The sequence below is a fragment of the Macaca thibetana genome, chromosome 5, assembly GCF_024542745.1.
Source record: "Macaca thibetana thibetana isolate TM-01 chromosome 5, ASM2454274v1, whole genome shotgun sequence".
Taxonomy (NCBI): domain Eukaryota; kingdom Metazoa; phylum Chordata; class Mammalia; order Primates; family Cercopithecidae; genus Macaca; species Macaca thibetana.
In genome coordinates this window covers 102,992,485-103,013,366 of record NC_065582.1, presented here as the reverse complement: position 1 = coordinate 103,013,366, position 20,882 = coordinate 102,992,485, and the positions used below count along the sequence as shown (strand labels likewise).

At 39.2% G+C, this 20,882-nt stretch overlaps 1 protein-coding gene across 9 annotated transcripts in view; it reads left to right on the top strand.

Moving 5' to 3' along the window:
• Window positions 1–20,882, top strand: part of ARHGAP24 (Rho GTPase activating protein 24) — a 532,908-nt gene that overhangs the window by 450,675 nt on the left and 61,351 nt on the right. For 8 of the 9 annotated variants that reach the window (XM_050790447.1, XM_050790445.1, XM_050790446.1 and 5 more), the window contains one exon: window positions 15,271–15,478. In XM_050790447.1, the coding sequence (XP_050646404.1) occupies window positions 15,271–15,478 (208 nt within the window). Of the gene's footprint in view, window positions 1–2,140; window positions 3,815–15,270; window positions 15,479–20,882 lie in introns of those variants that run through there. The other variant, XM_050790450.1, reaches the window with a different exon arrangement.

Here is a 20,882-nt window from a genome sequence, read left to right as displayed (position 1 = left end):
GCCAGGTGTGGGATATGATCTCCTGGTGTGCCTGTTTGCTTAAAGCGCAGTATTGGGGTGGGAGTTACCCGATTTTCCAGGTGTTGTGTGTCTCAGTTCCCCTGGCTAGGAAAAGGGACTCCCTTCCCCCTTGCGCTTCCCAGGTGAGGCAATGCCTTGCCCTGCTTCAGCTCTCGCTGGTCGGGCTGCAGCAGCTGACCAGCACCGATCGTCCGGCACTCCCCAGTGAGATGAACCCAGTACCTCAGTTGAAAATGCAGAAATCACCGGTCTTCTGTGTCGCTCGCGCTGGGAGTTGGAGACTGGAGCTGCTCCTATTCGGCCATCTTGCTCCGCCCCCGCCAAGTGTCTATGTTTTAACAGTATCTTCTGTTAGGGAAAGGGAAGGTTCCTAACCAGGATGACCATTCATTCCAATTTCCTTAGTAAGAGCGGTTTACAACTTTTGTCCCAGGCTAATTACTGATCTTGCTACCTTTCACTCCCACGGTGTTCAAGTTTGGATGACAACACATATGGTTACCTTATTCATAACCCAAAATGGCTAGCAAGTCACTATGTAAAATACTTGAAAACACCAGCTGAATCCCCACTCCAGTACCTTAGCAGAGGATTCCTCATAGTTATGCAGTAAGGAGTTCCCCTTTATCCATGGTTTCAGTTGCCACTGGTCAACTGCAGTCTGAAAATATTAAATGGAAAATTCCAGAAATAAACAATTCATAAGATTTAAGTCGCACGTTGTTTTTAGTAGCATGATGCAATCTCATGCTGTCCTTCCCAGGATGTGAATCGTCCAATTGTTCAGTACATTCACGCTGCACACACTACCTGCTGCCCATTAGTAGCCATCTCAGTGATCAGATCGACTGTCACAGTATCACAGTGCTTGTGTTCAAGAAAACTTTGTTTTACCTAATAACTGACCCGAAGTGCAAGAGTAGCTAATATTGGCAATTTGGATATGCCTGCCTGCCTTTCTTCCTTCCTTCCTTCCTTTTTCCTTCCTTCCTTTCCTCCCTCCCTCCCTCCTTCCTTCTTTCCTTCCTTCCTTCCTTCTTTCCTCCTCCTTCCCTTCTTACCTCCCTTCCTTCCTTGTTTATTTTTATATTGGGTTTCTGTTCAATTGTTTTTGAGGCAATTTTTATGAAAGTGTCTAGTCCAGAATCTGAGATCTGAGGAGAGTGATAATTCATTAATAGTGATTTTTTTTTTCTTTTTTTTTTTTGAGACGAAGTCTCCTTCTGTTGCCCATGCTGGAGTGCAATGGCACAATCTCAGTTCACTGCAACCTCTGCCTCCCTGGTTCCAGTGATTTTCCTGCCTCAGCCTCCCCAGTAGCTGATATTACAGTCGCCTGCCACCACACCCAGCTAATTTTTTTGTATTTTTAGTGGCGATGGGGTTTCACCATGTTGACCAGGCTGGTCTCAACCTCCTGACCTTAGGTGACGCACCCGCCTCAGCCTCCCAGAGTGCTGGGATTACAGGTGTGAGCCATCGCGCCCAGCCCAATAGTTCTTGTAGCTCTGATTGCTTAGCTACTGATTGTTAGCTCTGATTGTTAGCTACTACTAAAATCAGATCTTTCCCGTATATTTCTGCCTCCTAATGAAAAGAGTTGATTCAGAGACCCAGCAAGGCAATAAGAATACTATTTGTTAATAATCCTTACGATGAACAATTGGCATGTAGGCAGACAGAGGTTAATTAAGAGGTAACGTGTTCTTGCTTAGCCACAGACCAAGTGCACAATCTTGAATGCGTAGTTTTACTTCCCTTACCTTTGGTTTTACTCACTTGTGAAATAAGAAAATTAGAAGAAAAAAATGCTTTCACTTCCCAGCTCCAAAATCCTGTGATTACAGGAGTTCTTTGTAGATCAGTGCTCAGGTCAGCGGATTTTTCTGTTGGCTGAAGTGCTTGAAGGGCAGCACTGTTTCTCTTGGTGGTGCTGAATTACACTTTGTGATTCTTTATTTTCTTAGCAGTGTGCTGTGACACAGAAGGTAAAATACCATTTGAACAACAGGGCAGAACTAAATAATAATAATCCTTTCAATGACAAAAGATTACCTACATGGTCATGCTAGTCAGAGTAATGATGTTTTTAATGGAAGAACCTTTTTAACACTCCTCATGGTCTTGTAAAGCTTCTGCCGAATGTCTGGGAAGGAACACAGTGGCCTTGGGGGTCAGCTGGGGTTAAGGCACTAACATCCAAATCAGTTCATGGAACAGCCAGGTGGATGAATGATTAACCCAGCAAGTAAATTGTTCAGTGAGTAGGACTGAGAGGCTTGGTGGACATGGGGGCTGGGGTGCAGAAGGTATGTGCAAGAGCATGGACGAATGTTGAAAACACAATTGGTTTGCAAACTATGCCTGGAGAAATATATATGTGTGTGTAAATACACCCACACAAATACGTGTTGATGTGTTTGCAGCTTTACCCACAGACTCTTTGCCACTGGACTTTAAATACTTTTCTGTTTTAGGGACATACACATACACATGCATAAATACGTTTTCAGGGTATGCATGTTAAATCAGTGCTCACAAATGAATTCACTTACAAATGATTTGGAAAAAAAAAGTAAAACTTGTATGGGAAGAGAATAAATGCAGGTATGAAGGGGCAAAAAGTTTACCCCCTGGGGGTTGGTTTGGTGCCCTGTGATTTCTGGAGGGGCTGAGCCAGCCAGCTGTAAAAGTGTTACACAAGACAAGAGCTGGGAAGTCAACACAAAGTCAAAAGAAAAAGAAAGGGGTTCACACCGCAGCGTGGCATTCTCCCTCCTCCCCTCATCCTGTTGTGACTGCACCTGCTGCATGTGACCGGCGGGCACTGGAAGCAGCCACAGCCACACAGCCTTGGTGAGGAGCCACCGCAGCCCTGCCAGCTCCCTCCCAGCTCTCATTGAGAAAAGGGGAGACGGAGCAGGAGGAGGGGGAGGAGACGCTCCCTGCAAAGCTGCCTCCCCCTGCAGATCCAAGGAGCCTCTTGGAATGGGCACTCGACTGTTCTGACGTGGTGATTCCCTCAGGAGTTTGAAGACAGAAAGGAAAGGGGAGAAGCCTGCAGAGAGCATCAAAGGATGAGGGGTGCTATAAAAGGAGCAGGGGAGTCCTTTGAAAGAAATCTATCATGCACTGAAATGCTTTCTGGAGAAGGTGCCATTATTTTCCTCCCCTCTTGCTCAGATGAAAGGAGCCAGCAAGGACAGTCCTGAAATTTTCCTCAGGGGCCTTTTTGTCATTGTTCCTCTTTCCTCTTGCACAGGGCTATTTGCTGACCTTTCCAGAGGAATCTCAGTCCAGCTGAGAAGACAGTTCTTAATAAAAACAAAAAAATACAAAAACCAATTCCTGCTGTTTGAATGAGAATGGTAGCTTGCTTGCTGCAGTTCTTTTCCTGTGACATTTTGGAATGTCTGCAGAAACTTAAAAAAAAAAAAAAAAAAACCCTTAAAAACTCCCTGGATTAGGCAAGAGAAAAGGAAGTATTTTTGCTAAAAAGGAATAAATGAGAGGTGGTAATTTATCCCTAAGCCAGGACCTGGATGATCAAAACCTTCAAGTTTTAGGAATCAGCACTTCAAAAATAACAAATAAACAAGCATGAGGAGTGACTGTGGGGTTTCGCTCAGAGGCAGGTTTTAAAGGAAGCCAAAACCGGGTTCAGAACTTCGGGCCTGTATGATGCCTGAAGACCGGAATTCTGGGGGGTGCCCCGCTGGTGCCTTAGCCTCAACTCCTTTCATCCCTAAAACTACGTACAGAAGAATCAAACGGTGTTTTAGTTTTCGGAAAGGTAGGTAGATGATATGATCATGTCCTTTTTATAAATACAAATAATATTCATATTCTCTTAGGTTTTAAGGTCTGTTTATGCTCAGATAAAATGGGAGTTTGGAAACCAAGAGCTTAGGACTGTACAAGAGTGATTTGTGTGTGTCTATACTTATTTTCTGAAGTTCATTTAAATCTGTGTATTATTGTCTGTGAATAGGTGGGGTAGGTGGGGCTTAAAGAATAGTGATCCTATGGGGATCACCTTGACTGACAGGGTCCTAAGCAAGCTGGGCTGACCGTCCTCAGAGGAGGGACCAGAGTGATCTTGGGCCCTTCCTACACCCAAATCAAGCAACCACGTTCTGACCCCTCAAAACAGAGCCCTCGCAAATCCCTGTGCTGTGTTCCCGTCACCTTGGTTTTGATTCTGGCTGCCTGTGCTTGCCTCACCTCCCCTGTTGAGAAAAATTTGATAATAGAATTATCCGGTTTTGATTCTGGCTGCCTGTGCTTGCCTCACCTCCTCTGTTGAGAAAAATTTGATAATCGAATTATCCGGGCTGACCCATTTTCGAGAGGCTTTCAACCATATTGATGAATATTTGCTGGGAATAGGAGTCACCCTGACTTTTCAAATATATTGCAAGGCGGCACTGGGAGAGGGCAAAGATAAGAACTATCAGGAACAGGGGTAGGAACATAGAACAACTTACGATCAATAAAAGAAACGAAGACATTTCTGAATTGACTTATTTTAGGGGAATTAGAGAATATAAAATAGGTAAAATAAAATGTTTTCAGGAAAGGCTTATGGATCAAAATATTTAAAAACATCTTTTTGCTTTAAGATGAGGATAATTAAGTGGAATGGCTGTTTAAATAGAAACTAAGTAATTATAATGTTAATGACATGTACAGTAAGCTAATAATTTAGTGAGGCCCTGAATTGAATGACATCTAAGGTTGTTTTTCTCCCTCACACCCTTTTTTTGATTTGCCACTCATTAGTTAATCTTCCCTACTTAGTAACTAACAAAAAGTAAAACAAAAATAAGAAAAATCAAAATTACAAAATATGGTGGAAACTTTTTTTTTAAGGAAACTATTGTTCCTGCAGAGTGTTTTCCTTTGCGTACCTAAGACATGGCAACAATCACTGTCATATATTATCAGCAAGGAATTCAGGTGTTAATTTACATTCCTATCTCATCCTCAAAGATAATTAAATGAGAGATGCATGTCTCATATTTTTATAGGTCTACAGGGATTTTCTGAATACCATAGGATTGCATCATTGATAGAGAAATTAACAATGACAGAAATGTTTAAAGGCTCAGGGACTAATTGCTTAAAAGATAGTTTCCTCTTCTAGTTCCCCAGCCCATCAGAAACTAAACTGGTTCTATCCAAACACAACTTTTCGGGGTTACTGCTGTTCATTTGTAACATGAGATATTTGGAGGATTATTAATGTATCTTTAAATGACTTTTTTTTTTTTTTTTTTTTTTTTTTGGCCTTTGCCACCTTTCCGTCTCCCATAGAATCCGTGTGAACACACTGCTGTTCCCGATGCCTTCCTCCCTTTCTCCTTAAATACCAAGCGGGGAAGGCAGTGCCTGGGAACAACATTCCCATGGACTGGCAAATGGCCAACACCGAGTAGGGCACAGCTTCCATCTATCCTCTCCTGGGGGGCTATTTTTAAAGGCTGTCCTTTTCTCTGCAAAGCCTTAGCAGTTTGGGGAATGTCCAGCATTTGAACCAGGATGAAGAGTTTTTTTATTTACAAAGCTGTATTCTGCTTTCTGTCGAAAGGAGAAAGGAGAGGAGGTGCAGGAAGCATTCAGCGGTTTTACGCTTCCTTTCCATTCTCTGGAGCCCGCTGCATTCCAGGCTCTCTCTGTTCAAGGGCTGCGTGCCCACAGTTCTGCAGTGGGGGCCTGGGAGCACAGGCGCTCAGCTGCTGCAGCCCCAGCCCGCCGCCACCTTGCTCTGCTGCACTCATCACTCAGGGCAGCAGCAGCGTGACGCACAGGGGTTTTACATCTTTATTGAAGGTCTGACCTTGAAAAGAATGAACTCGTCTCTCAATTCTGGGTTCCTAAAACCATGCCACCTTGAGAAGAGTGTGTTCTTTTGTGCTTTCTTTAATTTCCTGGGTACTCAAGTGTTTCAAGAAGTGGCCTGGGTTTCTGCGTTCCTCTCCCAAACCTGTCCGAGAGAATCAGTTTAAGTCATTTTAAGGAACACAACAAGGAGAATGTTTGAAGCCAGGAAAAATGCCCAGAGGTTAAAAAAAAAAAAAATGTTGACGTGGCTACTTTTCCTGATCCACATGTAAAACATGTTTTGTTTTGTTTTTTCTTTTTTTTTTTTTTTTTTTTTTTTACTGTTGTCAAAAGTAGGCCAACAGCAGAGGAGACATGCTGCATTTCTAGTGGTTTTAGAAATGCTGTCAGGATAAAGTGTGGAGTTGAGTAAAAGTTTCCAGAGGCCTGGTTACATTAGAGCTTGCATGTTGTACAAGCTGAAACTCACCTCTCAGAGCACCTTTCTCTTCCAGACCTCTTCTGTTCTTTGCTACCCTTTCATCTCTCACTCTTTCGGTACTAATTAAGGTCACTGAAAATGATTTCCCAGTGGTTTGAAAAATCCAGGAACCAAGAAACATCTATTAGGCAGGAAAGTGGGGATTGTGGTGCTTTGAATTTATGTTCCGTTGAGATAAAGATTATAAGTGAATTTTTTACCCTGTTGATTTTGAAACTACAATTTTTCTTTCCCTCTATAACAAGACTATTGGCAGTATAACCAATCCTTTGATTACCTGGGAATGTATAACACCAGGGTCTGAGCACTTGGGTCTAGTCATAAGAGGCTAGATTCCTTGATTGTTGTGATCCCAGGATGCTAAATTAGATTTTTAAAGTCCGACTCTATCTTGATTTTTTCATGAACTGCTCCTTTCTTGGAGATAAGTGATCATCAGGTCTTCAGTGGCTTTTCCTACACAGCAAACGCTTGGTGATCATGTACCATTTTTTCTTCTTTACGTCCTTCCAGCTCCGTTTCCATTTCCATCACCTTCACTCTTTGTGCCTTTATTGCTCCATGTATACAACTTACTTTAACCTAGTGGCTTTTCAAGACAGCATTCTTCCTCACCTCTGTGCACCCCCAGCACTCTTCACAAATTCCTACAACACACAGGCCATCTTGTGAAGCATTTCCCTATCTGTATTTCTAGAACCGTGCTGTCAAGCAACTTTCCACAGCTCAAAAGATTTTTATGATCCCCTATTGCTCACAGGAGGAAATCCTATTTCAAGTAACTATAAAGGCCCTCCGACAAATTCTAATAATCCCCTGGAGTATAAGCCCCCTAATTCCCCAGACTGTTTCATCCTTTCTCCTAAACACATGTCCTACACCACTTCTTCATGTTTCTTCACTTTGTTTCCTCCGCTGTGATGCTTTCTTCCCCATTGTCTGTCCCAACTTTATGCTCTCTTCAAGGCATCACTGGATCTAATTTCTTCAGCAAGCTTTCTCTGTTTAACAATTATATGCTCCTAACTCTATAGCTCTTATGTTTTATTTTATTTGTATTTATTTGTTTGTTTGTTTTGAGATGGAGTCTCATTCTGTCATCAAGGCTGGAGTGCAGAGGTGCAGTCTCAGTTCACTGCAACCTTCACCTCCTGGATTCAGGTGATTCTCCTAGCTCAGCCTCCTGAGTAGCTGGGATTACAGGCACCCACCACCATACCCAGCTAATTTTTGTATTTTTAGTAGAGATGGGATTTCATCACATTGGCCAGATTGGTCTCAAACTCCTGACCTCAAGTAATCCTCCCACCTTGGCCTCCCAAAGTGCTGGGATTATAGGCGCAAGCCACTGCACCCAGCCTACAGCTCTTATATTTTACATATGCTGATTATTGGCCACTGTATCCTCATAGCCACTTTGAGGTGCTTTATACACATTTGTAGTATACACACATGCACACACACACATATTTATTCCCAAAGTGGAGAATGGCAATAGATCTGTTCAATCAGGGATTCAAGATTGATTATAAACCAGTGAAGTACAGTGTTACTATCTATCTATTCCCACGAGTCCATAGGCAATAGAATGTCTTTACAGTGGTGGTGGACAAGACCAACATCCTCTTTAAAATGTATTGTATGTTATATATGTTATAATCACATTTATGAAAATGGATTTGTCCAACAAAATACCACTATCCAAATCTATATAATTTTAAAACATGTATAAAGGACTAGCTCATTAATTCATATATCGATGTTTTATGGAGCCTCTACCAAGTGGTGCTGGGAATGAGAAGGTAAACAAACAGGTTGTCTCAAATCTATGAATTCACAGACTCCTTGGGAATAACAAAACATAAATAATTACTTTGTGATAAGCAATACACCAAATTAGCTATTAAGTTGGAGGTGCCCCTGAACAAAAGGCTGACCACAGGCTCCTGTGGAAACCCAGTGATTCACATAAACTAAAGGAAATCAGGTTTGGTCTTTGAAAGTTACAAAAAGACATTTTCTCCTATGTGATACTAAGATAATGGTGAGAATGCCTTGGAAAAATTATGTTTGATTTAAATTAATATAACATAGTGAAAAATGAAAGACTTTTAGAATCATATGGAGCTGTGTTTGTATCCCAAATCTGCCACTTTCTAGATGTGTGATCTCAGACAGGTCACCTACCATCTTCAAGTCTGTTTCCCTGTTTGTAGAAAAGGGACCCCCTTGTAGGATGTCTGTGAATGCCAAATAAAGAAATACATGCGGCCGGGCGCGGTGGCTCAAGCCTGTAATCCCAGCACTTTGGGAGGCCGAGACGGGCGGATCACGAGGTCAGGAGATCAAGACCATCCTGGCTAACACGGTGAAACCCCATCTCTACTAAAAAATACAAAAAACTAGCCAGGCGAGGTGGCCGGCGCCTGTAGTCCCAGCTACTCAGGAGGCTGAGGCAGGAGAATGGCGTGAACCCGGGAGGCGGAGCTTGCAGTGAGCCGAGATCCGGCCACTGCACTCCAGTCTGGGCGACAGAGCGAGACTCCGCCTCAAAAAAAAAAAAAAAAAAGAAAGAAAGAAATACATGCAACTTGTCTGACTTGGAACCTAGTATCTAGAATTACTCCACTGGTCAAAGACCTAGTCCACTGGGTCGCTATGTACACCTTCTAACACTTTCTTAATCTTTCCTGGCCTTTATTATTTTCCTTCCTTCCCCTCTCTGACCTTGAAAAGGGTAAAGGTTCTACCAACATTCACTGGTTATGATAGACCTTGAGCTCCTTGGAGTAAAGGCTTTCTATCTATATAATATTTTGTGGCTACTTAGAAAGTTGGTGACAGAGTGAAGTAAGCTTTGCCTGTCTTTCTTAGTTCTGTACTAAAATAGATGTATTTTACTTTGATTTGCCCATTTACTATGGGTGAATATTCATTTTAATGGAAAATTCTTGCCATCCTGGTGATACCAGGATTTATCCTGCTAGCAGAGTTGCAGCAAGCAGAGGATAAGTCAAGGCAAATTCCCATTGTGGCTGAGTATGTGATCTATAGACAAGAAAGGATAAGGAACCCAAAATTAATGGCACAACTCAAGAATTATCAATGAGTTTCATTTGACATTGAAATTATTCATTTATTTTCTATTATTGGGGAGGTAAAGTGTTTTGTTTCCATGCATGCATTTATTCCATAAATGTTTATGGGGCATCTGTGTGTCACCCATCTTGATAAGTTCCAGGGACATAAACAAAAGGCCTTGACTATGGTAAAATAGAATTAAAGCTTCGGAGTCCTTTACACCTGGGACCAATCCCAGTGTGGTCCTTGTGTCTGTGGCACCTTGCCTAAACCTCTCCGAAGCTCATAGGATAGATATACAGTATGTAACTGCTTTCTTATACTTAATAATAATAAATGTAAAACAATTATTTCATTATAATAAAAGTAAAAGTAAACTCCCCTTTTTACTAGTCCAGCACAGGTTAGGCATCTAAATAAATAATTTCCATGCAAAATGTTAAGGAATAAAGAAACATATCAAGCTTTGTGTCTAGGGTAGAGGATGAGACAATGCAATGTCAGTAAAGACTTGACACAGGAGATGTATGAGTTGACTCTTTACAGGATAAGGTTTCCTACGCTGACTTACAAAGGCAGGACCTACCTTCTAGAAGGAGGCATGAAGACATGACAAGCAATACATAGTTCAGCATAGTTTGAGAGCGTATTATTTGTGAGGAAGCAAAAGAAATGAGAGTGGAGATGTCACAGTGCCTGGCACACAATGGATATCACCTAAACATTGTTGACTGAATGGAAGATGAAGAGGCTGAGATCAGCTTGTGGGGACTTTATTTCATAAAAAGGAATGTGGTTGCAAAGACAGGCTGGTGGACACCATTGGAAGAGGTGAAGCAGAAGAGTGGCATGATCCAATTGAAATATTATGAAGTCCACCATGGCAGCACTTGGCTGGCTTGGGAACTCCGCTCTTCAAAAAATCATAGGAGAAATACTGAATATCTAACCTAATGCAGTGGTAAGGAGCTTGGAGGCGATCAGCATGGTGATTAAATGAGTAGCTTGAAGGAAAGAGGAATGTAGGTGGATTCTCAGATGGCACTTCAATGTTTTGGGGGAATAGCTTGTATGTACTGATAACCAAAATTAGGATTAAAGGACACAGAACAGGTTTTTCAAAAGAGATGACTTATTCAGCTTTAGAAATTTTGAGTTTGAAAATGTTTGAGCTATCCCTATTGAGAGTTCTACTGGGCACCCAGAAATCCAATGCTGGAAATTATAGCAATAGCCCAAATTGAGATACAAACCTGAAAATAATTAATATGTAGTGAAATTAAGTGGAGTCTAGTAGAGTAACTGTATCGGGTTAAGTAAAAACGGAGCTGAGGACAGAACCCAGATAACTATTAAAGAGTGTAGTAGTTAGCATAGTCAAGAAAGGGACTGAGAAGGGCATTGAGAGGCAAAAATCATGTAACATGTGAAGTGTCAGGAAGAAGAAGGAGACTGACAGTTTTAAAGGGAGTGAGACAAGAAGTAATACAAAGAACAAATTTGGCTGTCAATGATTGGGCAATTAGGAAGTTACTGGTGACCATGGAAAAAGCCATTTTATTGTTATAACTGGGTCAGATATCAAATTGCAAAAGTTAGAAAGTGGATAGAAAATGATGAAAAGGAGACAGAGTCACATACTTCACTGGGAATTGAGGAGCAAAGAGAATATGTAGTTACAGGGCACAGAGTCGAAGAAGGTTTAGATTCATCTTTGCTTATTTATTTTCAGGAAGAATGAAATATGAATGTATTTATAGCATCACAGTCACTCACTTCACAGGCAGCCTCTAGCTATTGGCTCTATAAATTACATGTAAAGGGGGACCCCCTCAAACCCTGAAGGCTGTGGCGGTTTCTCTCTTGCTTGTTCCACTGGAAACAACCACCTACCAGTATAATAAATTCACCTGTGTGATTTACTTTCTCAATCCAGTGAAAAGTCACATCCTGGGTGATGTTTTATGACATATCAATGTACTTTCACATGGAGGAGAGGTAGGCATGATATTCATCACCGCCCACAAATACTGGGGACGGTTTTGTCAGAGTGTGTGAAAACTTGCTGGGAGTTTAAGTGGACATAGCTGGAACTGTTCGCGTGACCCACATCCCAGGGAGTATTGTTAATAATCTACTAGTCACTGTGTCCTTTCTTCATGCTGTTAGCTGACCTTTGTGCTTTTGTGTTAATTTTAAAATTTGAAGTTTCACTGCTCCCTCAAGAAAATTTTTAAATAAATCTGTTTTTTTTTAAATGATTTTTTCCCATCAATAGCTTTCCTCCCAAGGAACATTCTTATGCAGAAGGGCAACCTACATCTACCATTTTAAGCCAGAAATATTTGGCACACTCTATTTCCAGTGCTACAGAATGGGGAGTATACGTCTATTAAAATTCTTTACTCATTCTTTGCAAGACCAGTTCTACAGCAGAAAACTCATTTTCCGACAGGAATTTTAAACCATATATACATGTTGTCTACATGCTTTAAAACTTTTTTACATATTATACTGCTATATTAAAGGCATCAGCTTTTTAAAAAGGAAATTGCTTTGGGGGACAGCATGCTCATTGAAGCTCCAGAGTATTTTCCTTCTCTTTTTTTTCCTGACCTCCCCCAACTCCCAATTTACATTTTCTCAGCACAAATCATTGATCCTAATGTGATGGGAGGAATTGAGGTCAGAAAGCTAATAAATGGCAGGTGTCTTCCTCCATTGCTGTTTTCAGCCATTGTGCATACTACACAGTATTGTGTAATAGACACTGAGTGGCTCTGATATCCCACTGCCTCAAACAAGCCTTAGCTCCACCATTTACTGCTGTGTGACAGTTGGCAAGTTACTTGACCTTTCTGTGCTTCAAGCTCCTCCTCCTTAAAGTGCAAGGAATGGTGGTACCTGCCTCACAAGGTGTTATGGATTTTAAATGAGAGAAATGCAGGTAAACTGCTTGTAACGTGCCTGGCATATGTAAGTACAGCTTAGCTATTATCACTTTTTAAAAGCACAAAAAAGGTACATGGTTTTACTCGGTTGTAGAATGTACTAATATTTTTAATTACTAGAAAATGAGGACTCACGATTGTGATTAAATACATAGGAAAAGGACTGATATTCAGGAATCAGCAAAGATTTTAAAGCTAAATAAATCTGAATGTGGACTTCCATTCTGCCACTTGGTGCTCTGTAACTAACCTTAGACAGATTGTTTCATCTCTCTGAGCCCAAATTTTCCGAGTGAAAAAGAGAGAATGATAGTTACCTTACATGTTTCTTATAAAGATGAGAGAATATTGTGAGGGACTCAGAGTATAATAAATACTTAATGAATTTAAGTTTCTTGCTATAGTTTTAAATTCTTATTTTATTATAAAGGCAAACCTGCATGCACAAGAAAGTAAAAAGGAAACCAAATACACGTCTAAAGCAAAACACCCCTTTCTTTATTGCTTCCTTGAGTTGTTGGGAAAAGAAAAAAAATCCTGAAAGCTTTGAGAAAAGAATGTTTGACTGTTTTTCATTACTGTATAAACCCGAATTTTGGAAGTTTTGTTCATGTTTGTAGCACACAGAGTCATTGAATTGCAACATCTTTAGTAGATTTTCTGTTGGATTTGGAGAGAACCCTTAGGTAATATATTTATCAATCGAAAGCAAAAATCCAAAGTAAAAAAAAAAAAAAAATCACACATACATAAAATTTATTTCCAAATGCCAACATATTATTTTCTTAAATGATCTGCAAGTCTTCTAAAAGGCTATTTACTTAATTTTGGCAGGATATAGTTCAAACAGTAGAGGCAAATAAGCATGACGTTTGTTTTCAAAGCTCTCCACAGGAAGGGTCTATATTCTCCAACATAGCCAATTTGTAAACCTTATTATTAAAACACTAGAATATCTCCAAAAATTGTTATTACCATTGAATGGATTAGAATTTTGTTTTGCTGAAGGAATAGAAAACTGGCTTAAACGCACATCAGCTTGTTTTTCTCACATTAAAAGCTATCTGGACAAAGGTGCGGCCAGTATTGGATCAGTAGTTCAATAAATTCAGCCTCAGCATATCTGTTAATCTTTTAGCCTTTCCCTTGTGATTGTTGCCTAATGGACAAAAGATGACTATAACAAGAGCCTGTATCATGCCCAAGTTGAAGACAGGCAAAAGGAGTGATTGACAATTACAAATGCTTTTCCTTTTCATCAAGAAGAGCAAGTCTTCCTAAAGGCTACAAGAAGACTTATTGACCAGGACTGTGGCACGTGACCACCCCTCTGCAAGGGAAGTGGAAGAAGTATTTAATTGTCCAGCTTCTATAATGGAAATGTCAAGGGAGAAGGGGATGTCAGTGTCTGTTGGAGTTGGTGAATAATGTTTGATACACGATTATCAAGGAACTATTTGTTCTAAAGTCTACAAACCAAGCTAACTAGACCTGTTGTCTGCTCTAATCTTTACTGCCCTTAGAAAACACTATTTCTAATTCTGCTTTATATGCTTGAATATTGACATTAGGTTACTCAACATTATTTCCTAAATGGAATATATGTATTTCATTAGTGCTAAATTTTATACTAGTTGTAGAATAGTTGTGTTTCCTGTTATCGTTTCTACCTGAGCTAAGAATATTTTCTTTGGTAACAATTCTTTATTGCTTGAAATGTGACAGTTTTGCACTAATGAATCCATAAAGACATTATGTTACAGGTGGGGGGGCAAAGCATCTGTTGGTATGATCTAATCCTTAACCTAATGGCTGTTAAATAGTTCCCCACACATTCTGAAGTCTTACCTAATTTCAACATGCACCACTTACTTTTCTTCCCCTTTTATGAAACTCCTTAGACCATTACAATAATTTCATGACATTCATTCCATCTGGGAACATTGGAGTCACATTTGCTTTGGCTGTTTTCCCCCCCTTTCTCATAGGTTGATAATTTTTACCAAGCTACTACCTAATATTAATATATTTCAAAAATATAATCTCTTAATTAGTGAAGTCCTGAGGATGAAATAGTGACTGTTTTTGGCTCAGGTGTATACACCAAGGAATGTATGGTTTGTAGGTATTGCAAAATCATTAATAAATCTAACTAAAACTTGGCCTGCTTTTTACTGCCACCATGTACTGCCAATTCTAAACAATGTACATGATAAAATTCCCTACCTGATAGGGCAAGTCACTATGAGCCCACCTCTCCACTTTTAGTATGCTCTGCTTTGTAAATTTCAATTTTTCACTTTCAAATAAGTTAATAGTTTAAGACATGCAAACAGTGTCTGAAATATTTTGTATGGGAGAAAATTCAGGGTTTCTTTTCCTGGTTTTATCACCTTGATTACAGTCATGGCATCACAACTTGAGTAAAAACAAAAGGGGAAAAAAGAAATAGGATTTAAGTGTAAATTGGACATAAATATAAAACTGTAATAAAGGTAGAATTTGACTATTTTCAGCAGCATATTTCTGCTTTTAAGCTATTGAATACCATTTCTTTCCTAAAAGGAAAAAAAAAAAAAATGAAAACCCCAAACTCAAGTTACATTTATTACAGTTTTTCTTATTTCAAAATGGATATCTCAAACTCTGTATTTCTGTTTTGGTTTTGGGCTAAACATAGAATACAAGAAAGGGGCAGCACAAGGTAAATTCATACCATTTGAGGAATTGTATATAATGAATTTGATTGTATAATAATGTGAAATACTGAATGTTAAGTGCTTGCTAGCATTCCAATCTTTGTTTTTCTGTTATATTGAATTAAAACAACAACAACAACAAAGTGGGAAGAGATAAATTTTTCAAGTTCACTGTAATCCTTTACTTTTTTAGGCATTTTTGGACAGAAACTGGAGGATACTGTTCGTTATGAGAAGAGATACGGAAACCGTCTGGCTCCGATGTTGGTGGAGCAGTGCGTGGACTTTATCCGACAAAGGGGGCTGAAAGAAGAGGGTCTCTTTCGACTGCCAGGCCAGGCTAATCTTGTTAAGGAGCTCCAAGATGCCTTTGACTGTGGGGAGAAGCCATCATTTGACAGGTAGAGTCACAATTTTACTAACCATCTTCACTGAGAAGTTCAGACTGAATTGACAGGATGCAGTGAGCTGAGGAGGCATAACCTTGATTGATGTGTGTCAACAGTTTGCAACATAGATTATTTGCCTGCAGGAGTTTGCATTGTTTCTATTAAATTACAAAGTCAAAAATTTGGCACCTTAGATATCTTTCTCTTCCATACTTTCCATCTTAAAACATTCTTTTTTGTTCTTTTTCTTTGGTACTAAAGTAAAACTGTATTAAACTTTTGCACTGGAAAAAGTGAACTTATAAAATAGAATTCTTCTCGTTTAATTTTTTAAAATTCTTTCCATTAAGGAACAATAAAAGTATTATGAGTAGAGATTGAAATATTTGCAATGTAATTTAAAATGAGTATTTCAATAATAACAAAAGCATTATATTTTTAAATATATAACTCTACTTTAATCTAGAATAGTTTTACAGGGAAACAAGGAGAAGTACAGCATGGTGAAAATAAAAGAATAATGGCAGCCCAGAAAAGAAAATATAAAGCATTTCTAACTCCACAAATTAAGAGTTAATCCTGGCTAATATTTTGTGAATTATCTTCTTCTCTTTACTTTTTAAACGCTTAGTAGAAAAAGTAAAATTCCATCATAATATTATCAACATTATATACCAAAAATGTTTCCATATTAATAGCTGAAAAATACCCATTTATTCTAATATATTTTAACTTAACATTTTATCATTAACAAATTCTGTCTCTTTTTAAATATCTAATATTTCACTCTACAGGTATATTATTCACAACTATTTCAATATTGTTGGACATTTACATTATGACATTTTCATTATTATAAGTACTATTGTAGTGGATATACATTTCCATAAATACTTTCTATTTTTTAATTACTTAGGATAAATTCTCAGCATTGGAATTTTTGGATAAGAGTAATCCTGATACTTGAAAATTAAAAATATCCTACTGTCTTAGTCCATTCAGGCTGTCATAACAAAATATCATAAACGGAGTGGTTTATAAACAAAATTTATTTCTGAAAATTCTGGATTCTGAAAATTCACAGTCAAGGCACTGGCAAATCCGTGTCTGATGAGAACTTGATATTAGTTCATAGATGGTACCTTTTCACTGTGCCCTCAGATGGTGGAAAGTACAGGGCAGCTCTCTCTGGGGCCTCTTTTTTTAAATTTTATTAGACTTTAAGTTCTGGGATACACTTGCAGAACATGCAGGTTTGTTACATAGGTATACACGTGCTGTGGTGTTTGCTGCACCCATCAACCTGTCATCTACACTGGGTATTTCTCCTAATGTTATCCCTCCCCTTGCCCCTGCACCCCCCAACAGGCTCTGGTGTGTGATGTTCCCCTCCCTGTGTCCATGTGTTCTCATTGCACAATCCCACTTATGAGTGAGAACATGCAGTGTTTGGTTTTCTGTTCCTGTGTTAGTTTGCTGAGAATGACAGTTTCCAGCTTCATCCATGTCGCTGCAAAGGACATGGACTCATCCTTTTTTGTGGCTGCATAGTATTCCATGGTGTACATGTGCCACATTTTCTTAATCCAGTTTATCATTGATGGGCATTTGGGTTAGTTCCAAGTCTATGCAATTGTGAACAGTGCTGCAATAAACACACGTGTGCATGTCTTTATAGGAGAATGATTTATAATGCTTTAGGTATATACCCAGTAATGGGATTGCTGGGTCAAATAGTATTTCTGGTTCTAGATCTTTGAGGAATCATCACACGGTCTTCCACAATGGTTGAACTAATTTACATACCCACCAACAGTGTAAAAGTGTTCCTATTTCTCTGCATCCTCTCCAGCACCTGTTGTTTCCTGACTTTTTAATGATCGTCATTCTAATGGTATCTCCTTGTGGTTTTGATTTGCATTTCTTTAATGACCAGTGATGATGAGCTTTTTTTCGTAAGTTTGTTGGCCACATAAATGTCTTCTTTTGAGAAGTGTCTGTTCATTTCCTTCACCCACTTTTTGATGGGATTGTTTGTATTTTTCTTGTAAATTTGTTTAAGTTCCTTGTAGATTCTGGATATTAGCCCTTTGTGAGATGGATAGATTGCAAAAATTTTCCCCCATTCTGTAGGTTGCCTGTTCACTCTGATGATAGTTTCTTTTGCTGTGCAGAAGCTCTTTAGTTTAATTAGATCCCATTTGTCAAATTTGGGTTTTGTTGCCATTGCTCTGGTGTTTTAGTCATGAAGTCTTTGTCTGAGGCCTCTTTTTAAAAAAATGTCTAAACACAAATTCAATGAGTTGTAGATATAAACCGAACTTGTGACTGTGGGTAATAACAAAGCACAGTTTAGTTATAATTATGAAAATCATGAAATCAGAATGCAAAAGAAAGCCTTTATAAAGATGAACTTTATGAATGATGACATTAATATCATCATTAAAGATGGCTTAGTTTTCTTTTTTTCTTTTTTTTCTTTCTTTCTTTCTTTCTTTTTTTTTTTTTTTTTTTTTTGAGATGGAGTTTCGCTCTTGTTGCCCAGGCTAGAGTGCAATGGCACGATCTTGGCTCACCACAACCTCCACCTCCTGGATTCAAGCAATTCTCCTGCAATTCTCCTGCCTCAGCCTCCTGAGTAACTGGGATTACAGGCATGTGCCAACATGCCTGGCTAATTTTGTATTTTTAGTAGAGACGGGGTTTCTCCATGTTGGTCAGGCTGGTCTTGAACTGCCGAGCTCAGGTGATCCACCCCACTCAGCCTCCCAAAGTGCTGGGATTACAGGCCTGAGCCACCGTGCCTGACCTTTTTCTTTTTTTGAAACAGAGTCTTGCTCTGTCGCCACACACTGGAGTGCAATAGCATGATCTCAGCTCACTGCAACCTCCACCTCACTGGTTCAAGCCATTCTCCTGCCTCAGCCTCCCGAGTAGCTGGGATTATAGGCATGTGCCACCATGCCTGGCCATTTTTTGTATTTTTTTTTGTTGAGATGGGGTTTCACCATGTTGGCCAGGCTCGTCTCAAGGCCTAGGTTTCTATATGTCTCATGGTCTGCTTTGTATTTAGAATAAATAGTGCAACGAGTGTAAATAACAAACAAAAGCATTACATATGAAAAGGGCTGGGCACAGTGGCTCGTGCCTGTAATCCCAGCATTTGGGGAGGCTGTGGTGGGAGGATCACGAGGTCAGGAGTTCGAAACCAGCCTGGCCAACATGGTGAAACCTTGTCTCTACTAAAAATACCAAAATTAGTCAGGCGTGATAGCAGGCGCCTGTAATCCCAGCTTCTCAGGAAGCTGAGGCAGGAGAATCTCTTGAACCTGGGAGCCAGAGGTTGCAGTGAGCCGAAATCAGGCCACTGCACTCCAGCCTGGGCAACAGGGCAAGACTCCATCTAAAAAAAAAAAAAAAAAAAAAAAAAAATTATAGATGAAAAGAAACATTTTTAAAATTACTGGAGACCTTAATATTTAAAATAAACTTATAATTTGTCCTTTTCCTTTAAAAAGTAAAAAATAATTTACTATTCTGTGTTAGTCTGTTTTCATGCTGCTGACAAAGACATACCTGAGACTGGGTAATTTATATAGGATAAAGGTTTAATTAATAACGTACAGTTCCACGTGGCTGGGGAGGCCTCACAATCATGGCAGAAGGCAAGGAGGATCAAGTCGCATCTTATGTGGACGTTGGCAGGCAAAAAGAGGAGCTTATGCAAGGAAAACTCTTGTTTTTAAAACCATCAGATCTTGTGAGACTCATTCACTATCATGAGAACAGCCTGGGAAAGACCTGCCCCATGATTCAATCACCTCCCACCAGGGTCCTCCCATGACACGTGGGAATTGTGGGAATTACAATTCAAGATGAGATCTGAGACACAGCCAAACCATATCATATTCCTTCATTTTTGAGGTTTTATTTTTATTTATTTATTTTATTTTATTTTTATTATTATAAATATATGTCTTCTGTTTTACTTTTTTCAATTTTTATTTTAGAATTGCATGCAGGTTTGTTACAAAGGTATACTGTATGATGCTGAGGTTTGGAGCATGAATGAATCCGTAACCCAAGTAGTGAGCATAGTATGCCAATAGGTAGTTTATTTCAACCCTTAGTGCCCTCTCTCCTACTCCTCTCTTGTATTCCCCAGTATCTGTTGTTCCCATTTTTATGTCCATGTTTACCCAATGTTTAGTTCCCACTTATAAGGGAGAACATGGGGTATTTGGTTTTCTGTTTCTTCATTAGTTCACTTAGTTTAATGGTTTCCAGCTGCATCTATGTTGCAGCAGAAGACATTATTTCATTCTTTTTGATGGCTGCATAGTATTCCATGGTATATATGTACCACTTTTGCTTTATCCAGTCCACCATTGATGGGCACTTGGGTTGATTTCGTGTCTTTACTATTGTGAATAGCACTGAAAGGAACACATAGGTGTATGTGTCTTTTTGGTAAAATAATTTATTTTCCTTTGGATATGTACCTACTAGTGGGACTGCTGGGTTGAATAGTAAGTTCAGCTATCACTTCCTTGAGAAATCTCCAAATCGCTCTCCACAGTGGCTGAACTGATTTACATTCCCATTAACTGATTAAGTGTTCCCTTTTCTCCTTGGACTCACCAACATCTGTTTTTTGTTTTTTGTTTTTGGCTTTTTAACAAAAGCTGATTACTGTGAGATGATATTTCATTGTGGTTTTGATTTATATTTCTCTGATTGGTGATGATGAGCATTTTTTCATATGTTAGTTGGCATCTTGTATGTCTTCTTTTAAGAAGTGTCTGCTCATGTCCTTTGCCCCTTTTTTTAATGGTTTATTTGGTTTTTGTTTTTTGGTATTTTTGTTGTTTTGTTTTGTTTTTGTTTATTTTGCTTGTTGATTTGTTTAAGTTCCTTATAGATTCTGGATATTAGACCTTTGACAGATGCACAGTTTGTGAATATTTTATCCCTTTCTGTAGGTTGTCTATTTACTCCCTTGATAGTTTCTTTTGCTGTGTAGAAGTTCTCTAGTTTAATTAGGTCTCATTTGTCAATTATTTTTGTTGCAATTGCTTTTGAAGACTTGGCCATACATTTTTTGCCAAGGTCTGGGACATCTTTTATAAGAGCATTAATCCTATTCATGAAGGCAGAGCCTTGATCACCTCCCAAAGGCTCTACCTCCTAATATAATCACAGTGGTGATCAAGTGTCAACATATGAATTTGGGGAAACACAAGCATTCAGACCGTAGTACATGCTAAGTGTTGTTTCTCTGTGAAAGTGTAGAATTAGTACACGGATAGACACATGGTGAGTATACAAACTGTTGTAGTCTTTGTAAAGCAATTTGATAATATATTTCAGGAGCATTCATGCAGGCAATTCCAATCCCAGAAAAAGATGAGATATG